General features: G+C 36.1%; 1 protein-coding gene across 1 annotated transcript in view; it reads right to left on the bottom strand.

Moving 5' to 3' along the window:
• Positions 1–3,670: 3,670 nt before the first annotated feature.
• LOC122844495 (short transient receptor potential channel 4-like) overlaps positions 3,671–11,788 on the bottom strand; it is a 28,095-nt gene continuing 19,977 nt past the window's right edge. The window contains 10 exon segments of the mRNA XM_044140003.1: positions 3,671–5,676; positions 5,679–6,279; positions 7,283–7,372; positions 7,697–7,738; positions 8,218–8,412; positions 8,501–8,696; positions 9,086–9,207; positions 9,298–9,498; positions 9,592–9,731; positions 10,501–10,846. Of these exon segments, the coding sequence (XP_043995938.1) occupies positions 5,639–5,676; positions 5,679–6,279; positions 7,283–7,372; positions 7,697–7,738; positions 8,218–8,412; positions 8,501–8,696; positions 9,086–9,207; positions 9,298–9,498; positions 9,592–9,731; positions 10,501–10,846 (1,971 nt within the window). The 3' untranslated portion in view covers positions 3,671–5,638.

Here is an 11,788-nt window from a genome sequence, read left to right as displayed (position 1 = left end):
TTTACTCTGCTACTGTCTTTTCCATACCATGACGTTCTTCTCTCAACCACACACACATCCTTCCTCTCAGTCCAAACCCTTCCTCCAGCACAGACCTCAGCACAAGTTCATTGTCTCCTCCTTCCTCATGCTGTTTCACACATTTTATATGAATTTGCTCAACCACCATCTCATCCCATAGCACCAAGGACACCAAATGAATAAAAAAAAAAATGCATCCTGTAAATAATTTTTAAAATTAACAGTAATTTAAGGAATGTGCAATTGGGAGCTTTGGTTAAAGGATTTCAGTAGTCAAAATATGTTTTTTGTTGTTGTTTTTCTAAAAAAGCTTAAAATAAACAAATGCACATAATTTAATTTTGTACTCCTAATATCTGTTCTCAAGCCAACTGGCTTATGACATCTTTTCAAATCACTTTGATCAGCCTTTTGTGGTGATTCAGAGAAGTCTGTTTTTTGTTGACGTGTTGCATTAAAGACCTCTTTAATTCATATTTTATACCTCACTCTGATCCTGCTTTCCCATTTTGTTTGTCTTTGTGTTTTCTGAAGTGAATTTATTATTTGAACCACCTTTTCCTCCCAAAGTCTCTGTATTTTTCCTAAAGCTTTTCTGCCTTCCTTCTTCTTGCTGTCATGCTCATTACCTCAACTCTTAAACACAGTCCCAGTTTTCTTTTTTTTTGTGTGCAGCTGTCTTGCTCTCCTGTGTTGAAGCCAAATCGGATACAACTTTCAAAAGAGGAAAGAAAAGAATCCATCATGAATCAGCCTCTGTGGAGAGTGTTCTGTACAGTCCTGACTTCTGATTTTTAGAAGCTGTACATCTGAATCCTGACTACATTTAGCAGATAAACTTCTGGGAACCTAAGACAATGCCATGCTATTGGTTTTTAGAGGCCATTCAAATGTCAGACAAATATAGCGTCTGGAAAGGAAAGTTTTCCATAAGGTTTTGGCAATTACTCCTCTTCTGGCATGTTGTTTCTTGTAAGTGGAACCTAAGTAGCTTCTGATGCCATGCAGTGTAGGTACAGTCATGATATAAAGTGGTTTAGTTTGGATTTTTGTTGAGTGAGGTTCTGTGACATTGTCACTAATTGTTATTGTTATTGTACACTATTATTATTGTGTAATATCACTAATTTTCTAAGGCAAGGCAAGTTTATTTCTAAGCAAGTTTCAGCAATGAGGCAATTCAAAATTAAAAAATTATGGCATTGCCATCATGAAATAAAGGAAAGTTAGAATACAGACTAAAATGAATATTTCGGCTGATATTACTTTGATCCAACTCTAAACAAATGGGTATTTAAATTTGATTGGAATGAACTATTTCTAGCTTTTTTGTTCTTTTTTGTTCTTGGATACTGGATCATAAAAACTGAATGTTGCATCTCCATGACTTTGACTTTGGGGATGCAGAGTAGAGTAGACTTGAACCAGAACACAACAGCTCTTTGGTGCTTGGAAATTCAGTGACTTATCAACTAACAATGTACTTTTAAATCTATAAGTTACAGGGAAGGTAAGGACTTTCAAACTATTGTGATATGCTTTACGTTGCTATTTTTAGTGGCCATGCAGGTAGCATGGTTATAGATCAGCTGAAAGATTTACTTTTTAGACAGTCCTGTGAAAAAAATTGTTGCAGTAAAACAAGCAGCAATTCTCAGGGGAAGAAAGCTGTTAGTCCAATCAATGCCCGTTTAACTGGTTGAAACTTTAGGCACAAATATTACTGATAACTTCATTGAAACAAGTCAAAAAAATGTGAAGTCTTCCATTTGCTAAGATTTTATGTTATTTATTTATTTATTGTTAAACAATTTTTTAAATAACCCATTCTACATAGTTCTTATTAATTCTTATTAATTCTTCTTCTTATTATTATTATTATTATTATTTAAAGGAATTTGAATTTATTGATATTCAAGTAATAATTAAAACAATTTCAAAATTAACCATCTAATTTATTTTCTTCAATTACAACAAAGGTGTATTTATCTTCTCATGCTTTCAATTATCAATAAGTTCAGTCTGCTCATGAGGACTCAATGTTTTTGTTTCCTTTTAGAAATTAATAATTAATTCTTTTTTTTTATTATTTTTTTTTTAACTTCAGTCCCAGTTTGATTCGGCTGGTTGTGAAACTGCTATGAAAGGAAACCGACAGCCCGCACATCTTGTATTATATATCTCCCCCTAGTGGGCAACATGTGTCAATACAGCCCCCCTAAAAAGTGCCTTTGAAAATGGTACAAACACACTTTATGTTGCAAATAGGAATATATAGTACTGGTAAAGATGACTTGTTCTTTTTTATACATATATAAAAACTGCATTTTTATCAGATTACATACGATTATTAAAGACAGTGTATAATTCAGATACTGCAAAACCCCACTAAAAACACTTTTAACTCTCTAATGCACATTTATGTATCCATTCATCAAAACAAATACACTTTTGTTTGCAATTAAATGTTTGTTGATTGGTTTACACACACTTGTTCTACTTGCAAGTGCACATATACTTGACACATGTATTTTATTGTCTTCAGTTTATGATTATGACCAACTTTAGTTTCTTGTACCAGTTTCTTACCTGCCATGAGCCCTAGAAGTTGCAAGACAAAAAACAAAATGGAGTCTAGGGCTAAGAGTACTTAAATAGATGAAGGGGATAAATGGACTGACCCAAGAGTTTCTGCTGGAGAGGGGGGAATGTGTTTGTATTTAAGTAAATATATGTATTTAATGTTCTGATTACCTTTTTATCAACAAACGTATTTTATCTTATGCTTATTTTATCAACAAACTTAACAGTGCTGTATTGTTTCTTGCAGTTAGTGTGTTGTGTTTAGTTACCTATATTTTGGTGTACTGGTCTGATCTGCCATTATATTTTCCATGGTGTGTCACTTCCTTGTTCGGTCAGCTATATTTTGATTGTGTAGCCAGTTGGTTTGGTTTGTTCACACGTGTTCCTGAGTTCAGTCTTGCTGCTTTGACCACTTTTATGAGCTCAACATCTTTTTTTGGAAAATATCATTTTTGATCCCATTTTTTAATACTTGCTGACTCCCATTTTTCAACTCAATTCATCACATATACTAAATTACAAAGTACACTAAATATAATGCACTTAATAACCTTCACTGTTCTTAACTGTTCAGTTTGTTAATCAGATTTTTTATTTTTTTACTTTGTGGTCCCACATACACCAGCTTGCTGTTCTGATTCCTGAATTCACTGTGAGGGAAGGGTATGATTTTCTATTTCTAAACCTTAACTTGTGTTTGACAAGGTGAAGTTATAATTCTATTCTTTGAGATGATTCAAGCACAGGGCTCTTTTTGGTCTCATTGTACTCTTGCAAATAGCATAGTAACATTTGTCTTTCATATTTACATTGCCTTATTTAATATCAACAATATTCACCTATATTTATATATGATCAATTTTATAGCTGTAATTTAGGTAATACACTTTTAAACTAAAATTATGAGTTTGGTTCAGAGCAAAACTTGAGCTTAATCCTGTCTGAGAGAATATTACATCAGTGCTCTGAGCTTAGTGATTAGTAAAATAAAAAGAATATAACTGAAAAATGTTTTAATTTACAATGTTTGTAAATATGCATTTATTCATGTTTGGGTCTTTTGCATTTAAGCATTTCTACATCTGTGAGTAAAACCCAGGTAATCAGGCAGTGCCTAAGCTCACCATTTGCATCAATGAAATACATCAGTTTAATCATCTTTATAATACCTTATAAAGTGTATTCATTTGTTTACAGTGAAATAAATAAAGCAACAATTTATTACAGAAAGCAACAGAAAAAAAAAACACATAAAAGGTTTATGGCAGAAATCTGCAGAAATCCACACACTTGAAGTATTTTCTTGTCTATATTAAAAGTGACTGCAACCTGGGATTTCTGCTGACTTTTTCATCACGCTAAAAAAATTGTAGCAACAAAATAGTGCCAATGACCTGCAGTTTGCTAAAATCCAATTTTAGAGACTTTGCTCAAAGTCATTTCTGTCTTCACTGATCCTAAAGCTAAAATGCCGAATTGCCACAAATTGCCATTAAAACATAGCCACATGTATGCAGTTTTAAAGTGCAAGATGATTTAAATAGCAGAAATTAGATAATAAAGATAATTTAAAGGAAAACAAAAGTTAGATTTATCAAACAGAAAAACCGCACACATACATAAAAACAACTGAAAAGTCACAAAATCAGAATATTTATATGTTCTTTTTATTTTGAATTCATTCTGATTTTTTTAAATGGTTTCCATTCATTTTAACTAACAGCACATCTTAGAAAGATATCCTATCAAAAACAACAAGTTACTTCTCTGTTTAAGAGTTGAGACATGAAAAGTGTGTAGTCTGAAATAGCTCATAGGCTGTGTTCACATTTTTTATGTTCTACATAAGAGAATATTCCCCGTCAGAATGACATGAAAAACAATCCAAGGTTTTTGCATAGAAAAACACTGACAGAATCTGTGCATGATGAGAGCTTGATACAACTGTGAAGGACTGAATGTCGTTTTAAATTGTGTAAAGTGCAGAAACAGACAGTGTAAGGCAGAAAGTCAGGTTGAAAACAACACATCTATTGCTCTCGTGAGATAAGGATGCAGGGAGGTAAAGTGGTGTAGAGATAAAAGGAAAGGAGGTAGAGAGATTGTTTAAGGACAGAGCTAACTGAATAGTTTGAACAAAATACACATTTCTGATAAGAATAAGGAAAATAAAAGAGGATTAAAAGGGAATAGTGTGTTTTGGGGAATAATTATTTTTCAATCATCTTTGAGGAAGAAATAAGATGAAACGATCATATCGGGCTCGTTAATCCTCGGTCACCTTTGCTGCATTTCCTCTGCTGATCTAAATCACTTAATCTAAAAGCTCTTCCAAATCCCCAACAAACAAACTAATCATTAGTTTAACAACAGCTGGAAAACATATTCTGTAAAAGTCATGGCAAACATTCCTGTCCCGAAACCTGTCCTGATTGTCAGTCCTTTTGTCTGCAGAACAATGTGGCCTGTAGTTATAAGTATGAAAATATTCATACTCCCTGATATTTATTTATATTTTACGTTGCAACCACAAACATCTGTTTCTTTTTTGACCGTTTATATGGTATACCACAATATTGATACAACCATTGATGCATGTTCAGTTTTTGTTTTAATCTGGCCAAAGAAATTTACATGTTTACTGGGTTCCCTGCATGACTTGTTACAAAACCTTAAATAGGAGTTTTTATTACTTTCTCTCAACAATGGTTTTGTTCCTGTTGCTTTTCCTTAAAGGCCAGATTTGTAAAGAGCATGACAAATAGCTATCCTGTCAAATTATTCTCCCACCTTGTCTGTGGATCTTTTAAGCTCCTCTCAGCTAGTTCTTTGAATATCACCACACTTTGTAGTATGCTGATGTCTGAAGACAGCTATTTCCACTCAATTTTTTTAGGGGTATTAGAGAAAAAGTAACCTAAATACAAAAGCTCATCACTTCACGCTTGGTGGGTCTTGGTTTGTGACTGCAACATGAAATAATCTGTAGGACAGGAATGTTTTTGCAGGGAACTTCATGCATCTTCATATATCATGGTTTCTTTCTTGTGGAGCTAGATTTTTTCTTTCTTCTTCAGGTTGTTTATCTTCACATTCAAGGCTTCTGTTAATGTTTAGCTCTTCTTTATTCTCTGGAAAGTCTTCATCCGATTTATTCACCAGCAGTTCTTCTTCAGCCTTAGCTGTATCCTCCTTCCTCTCCTCTTCTGTGTCTGAACCCCCTGACTCTCCTGCCTCCTCTGACAGTGAGTACATCTCTCTCAGAACCTCGCCAGACCCTGATGGGACTTCTTTACCATTCCAGTGGCGTTTTTGAAACAAACTAAAGTCACTAATATCTTTGGAGCAGTTTTTCCGCTGGCTCGATGGTTCACTGCAACCCTTATCTGACGCCAAGAGTCCATTAGGAAGACCGTTGGATGCTTCAGGAGGCCTGGGTGAAGCAAGAGAGCTGGTTTGTTTGAGGATGGATGCAGTGATCTTGAATCGGTTGAGCTTGCTCTTTGCCTGGCTGGCTGGAAGGCCAGGGGAGATTTTGAGCGAGGAATTTGGATAAGCAAGACTGGAATCCACTGAACTGGAACTGGCCATCGCGCCCTGTAGAGCAGGCTTTCCCGTCTTCATCATGCCCATCACCTCATAACGGAAGCTGGAAATATCTTGCTTCAACTCCTGAGAGAGCAAAGAAAAAGTCACTCTGAAATAATTAATGCTTATCCTTAATTATTTGTCATAGTGGTTATAGAAAACTGTTGTGGGAAATATTATTTTAAAAAGACTTAAAAAGAGTTTCAAAGAACCCCCTGACATCACCCTTGATACCAATGATAATTTTTTTTGTTAATAAAAATAAGCCAGACATTTAAAAAAATACTAATCATAACATACCACCTACGTACATGCCTCCTATAGAAGCTATTCATTTGTTTTAGTTGGTCTTCTTAAAAACAAACATCCTCTTGCACACACAATGCTGTCACTCAAACATAACTGGTGGTGTGACTGTATTGGAGATGGTATATTCCCCTTTTTACCAGGACCAGTGACTGATTTTATGATTATCCTCCTTATATTACAATTGCTGATGAGGCAGATTGATACTATGAATGTCTCATTAGCTTGTTAATTTCCTTTCCTCCAATGATGTATTTACTTCTCCAACAATCTTACAGCAATATCTTTCCACTGTAGGTAAGGCAACTATTGACAATCATGACTTTACAAAAAACTGCTTTAAAAAAGAAAAGATACATATTTCAGAAAAATCTGTCCACCCTTCATAAAAATTGCTTATTTTGTTCTAGCTCAGTCCAGTCTAAGCACTTAGTGCTTCCTGTAAATATTTGTGCATATATGTTAGTACATATGTGGCTATCTCTTGCAGATAGACCAGGAGATTACTTGCTATGTCTTCTTTGCTTTTCAGGTCATAACAAAAACAAATGATGTGACAGAGCAACATTAGATTTGTCAGAGAGAACCAAAATAGTACTTCTGTGTGTCAGGTAAGCAACTGTCTGCAAAATATGGCATAAATTACCGCTCTCAGTCTGACAAGCAATTTATCTAAGTAGATTTGACTCTACCAGGGATGAAAAACGTGTGATCTGCTATAGATAGAGATACTGAAAATAACTGCTTATGGTTATTTATAATGAGTGGGACCTGATCTTACCTTGAAGTTGTCTTCAGTCAGGCCCTCCTCTGTCTTAGCATCTCTGATCATTGCAGCCACATAGCGTTTTACCAGGTTCCTCAATACCTCCTAAAACAAGAGGAAAAAGCTTCATCAAAATGCAAGAGAAGAAAAGTTATACACAGAAAGTAGAATCTATCCATAGCAACATTTTCTATGCAGATGCTGTCATGACCCCCTGCGGATGTGGGCAAATAGGAAATCCTTGGCAGAGAATGATGATAAATAACCTGCTGGCTGTAATTGCCAGTCCTGCTGAATGTGACAGTGTGTGCTCAGATTGAAATCGGATGTGCAGAAAGGACATCAAGGGGCAGAACAAGTTTCCTTAGTGCACACAAACAACCCTGCAAGTCAAGGTATTCAGCTTGATGTAAGAGATATTGTTTTTACCTGATATTGATGGTTTATCCTCACGTTTTCCGCAGCCCGTCTCTACATGGACATCAGAAACATTCATGTTCAATAAGAAAAAGTAAAGAAAATAAAATAAATCTAATCTGGATAATCCTTATAACATTACAGTTTTAAATTAGTACTTCTTTAACTTTACAAAATGCCTCACTGTGACTGCATTAAACCTAATTTTACCTGCAAAGGACGAAAGGCAATGAAAGAAGTGAAAGGTATCTTACTGCTTTCTCTTAAACGTAAAAGAAGTACGGGGTGGTGAGGTGTTGGGATTGGGTATGTAGAAAAGGTGTGTAGACAAATCCTAGTTTACTATGTAAAAGACTAATAACATCCATATATCAGGAAACCAGTGTACTGCAATGTCTCCTGATTCAAAGATCTAAACTGTGTTTTCTTCACAAATAATTTTTAACAACAATCATCTTCACATGGATATGTATTGAGAAGTGTAGATTATTTGACAGTGAAAGGATGCCATCATGTCCGCCATAACAACTTACTCCAAGAGTTCCAAAGCTTTTTGTTCTCTTGGACAGAGTCCTCTTACACACTTGTCTCTTGATCCAACACATGAGGTACCAGAATGTTTTGGGGCTTGGAATAATGTTGAAAGGGGCGGGAACCGTGGCACCCTCCTCAAAGTAACTCATCCACAACTTTGTTCTTGCGAACTTCCACTCAATGTCTGCATGGTCCTACAAACAGATTGAAGTATATTTAAAAAACATATACTGGGTGAGAATTGTGATGTTTTCTTCTACATGTATTATGTCATGTACTCACAGCAATGTGCTGATAAGAGTTATTCATCATGGCTATCAGCATGTTGAGGAGCACCACCAGGGAAATTATGTTGTATGTCCCAAACATGGTGGCACCAACAAATTCAGTAAACTGGTGGTCTGGATCCACATTGGTTACATAGAGGCTGATTAGTCCAAAGATAGACCAGAAAAGGGATTGTAGGGTCTCAAACAACCTATAAGAGATTTGTAAATGTTCAATTTTCTCTGCAAAATAGCTTGTCGAACAAGGAGAATAGATGGAAAGAATCTTTGATCATCAATTTTGAAGACCCATCACTGCTTTTCATATTCATTTAGGCCTGGACTTTGATCACTAACATGAACATGCTCAGTCAAATGACTTTTTGTTGGTATATGTCTACTTTGAACTTTGGGGCTGTAACATGCTGCAAAAGGTGGAACATAATGCATTGTCATTTTAAGTAATAAGAACTTAAACAGGAGTATTTTCTCTTAGCAACAGAAAGCCTTTCACATATTTTCATCTCAGTAACAGTTTGCACAAGAAAAAGTCATTTTCAATAACACTTTTTTTCACAGCATCACACATGCAGTAACTCACGTGGAGAAAGCATTATTCTGCTCAACACAGCGGATCCCTTTGCATTTTCCTTTCTCTTCCGAAGCTTTTGTCTCGTAGTAAAAGTACAGCTGGTTAAGCCCATTAGCGAAGGCCAGGAGAACCTGAAGAAAGAGCAAATGTCACATGTCCTGTCCCACTGTGCACATCTACTGCAGACCTCCTGTTTATCTGGAAGCTTTTGTTGAGTTTACCAGACAGTAAATAAAAAGGAACTTCAGAATATCCAGTAGCATTCGGCCGAGTGAGATCTGCAGAGGCCCCAGATGGGAATTGGCGGTGAAGAGGGAGATGAGGCGCAGGGAACTGAATATGTTTGCAATGGCAAACACTGCCTCAGCTACTAAAGTGGGGTGCCACATTTCCCACTGGTTCCTGGGTTTAGTACCACTGTACTAAATAGGGAAGAAGAAAGGATGGAAAATGAAATGAAGCACAAAATATAACACACACTGACAGTTCTACTGCTATTCAAAGACTATCATTACCTTGGTGTAGGCTACAATCTTGAGGGATATAGTGGCCAGGTAAAGAGAGTTCATGACAAAGTCCATCAGGTTCCACCAGTCATGGACATAATCCTGGAAACCACCATCCCACATTTGCTTGATCTCTGCCCAAATAAATCCTAGGAAAAGCCATAAAATTGATAAAATATCTGACTGACTGACAGACTGAGGTATGTAAGGAAATGAAAGTGGAAGATTTATTGATTAGATACTTTGCTTCACAAAAGTATTCATATCCCTTTAGTTTTTATCATCTTACCACATAATAACCTGAAACTTGAAGAAAATTAGTTGCAGTTTTATCTGTTGAATCAATATGAATTTAGTTAAGGAGAAAGTTCTTTAAAAAAAAAAAAGAACTTGCAAAGTATGATGTCCATTTGTATTCAACCCCATTTACTTTTATTTTTTTTAAATCATGGGTGTCCAGCTCCAGTCCTCGAAGGTCGGTTTCATGCCAGTTTTAGACATATCTCTACTCCAACACATCCAATTCAAATGGGCCATCTATCTCCATCAACATGTCAAGTCCAAAGATTAAAATGTAACTTTATGGCCAACATGTAAAATGCTTTTTGTGGGGGATAACTGGCACTCAGTAGTGATTTCACCCTGAGAACAGAATTGGGAATCTGTGTCCAGAACAGAAACATGATGGTCAGAAATAATCTCCATACAATCTGTCAGTTGCTGAGCTATTTTGTGAGGAAGAATAGGCCAAAATAAGGACCCAGAAGACTTGGAACCATAATTAGTGTGATAGCTGCTTCCATAATCAAAGTCACTGAAATTTCTTTTTGTGAAGTCATAAAAATTAGTTCAAAGGACACTGGTTGTTTCAGTGTCAGAGTACTTTTGCACAAGGTGATCATTCTACACGATACTCACCCAACACCCATGGCAGTATCATCCACTCTACAGTGGTCGGTGGAGGGCCCTGTCGGTTCTGCCTGTCTTGTTCTGTGGTGACAATATGCTGGGAGGCAAGCAGCAGCAGGAACAGAAAGGTCAGGTACGATGCAGTGTGGCAGATAAACTTGATGAAGGGCTTGCGGATGAAGAGGCCATAGCGACTTTTGGGTACGATGAGGTAACAAAGGGCAAAAACAGGGTAGAGGAGGCCAATGAAGACACAGGTGATGAATTTTCCTGGCCAGTGGCGCCGCCTCCACCCAGGAAACTCATCATACCACCTTGAGGCCAGGAGCTGCTGACAGTTTGGCTGAGCCACAAACTAACAAAAACGAGAAAAGAGGGGAGGGTTACAAGAATTAAATGTAAGATTTTTTTCTCATTTACAGACATGAAAGGTGTCTCAGAGGATTTTATTTCATACATTATGCCAACGTAAGACTGTAAGGCTGTAATGAGAGAGGTTTCTCTCTCAGGTTGTTTTTCTGATTTCCCATAATATAGTGAACTAGTATTTGAGTTCCAAAATTAGCAACGGAAGCAAACTTGAGCAATAAATAAAGGAGTGGGAAGTGTGAGTGAAGTAAAAACAGTGAAGTGCTGGTCATCCACATTCAAATTTAAAAATGTTGCACTATTTAGATAAATGAAGCTGCAATCTCTACTTTCTGTAAATATAATCTCTGCTCACAGAAGCGTATGTACTCATCCACAGGAACATACAAAATGTATTCATTTTTTTTCAAAGGCTAAAAATATGTCATTTTTTTGTTTCTTTGTCATTTGTGTAGCAGTGCTTTAAATACATGACTACAAAGTAAAAGATTTGAAATTAAAATCTTATTATGAATCAGAAACAAAAGGTAGACAGTCATTTCTAAAGGTACTGCATGTGTCCTGCATGGGCTAAAATACATATATGCAAACATTTATATAGATGCATACAATATTGTAAAATATTATAATGGGTATTTATATCAAAGTGTTGACAAACCCTGGTGGTTTCCAGTTCATTAATACTGCAGCTTTGTTTCCATGGGAACCACAGACCCTCTTATCTGTGTTGGGGCATGGATCTTATGCTCCTCTGCTTTGGAAACAATGCTGGTGCAAACCATGACATGGAAAGGGAGAAGTGGTGTTTGAGATTACACAAATTTTATGAACAAACGAGACTATGTGCAGTCTGCAGTAAGACAAATTTTAAGATGAAAAGAAATGTAAAAAAAAAATAGAGAAAAGACCAGCTGGTTTCTTTTAATCA

The sequence above is a fragment of the Gambusia affinis genome, linkage group LG15, assembly GCF_019740435.1.
Source record: "Gambusia affinis linkage group LG15, SWU_Gaff_1.0, whole genome shotgun sequence".
In the NCBI taxonomy this organism is placed as follows: domain Eukaryota; kingdom Metazoa; phylum Chordata; class Actinopteri; order Cyprinodontiformes; family Poeciliidae; genus Gambusia; species Gambusia affinis.
Note: the sequence above shows the minus strand (reverse complement) of the source record. Positions and strands in the feature narration are given on the sequence as shown.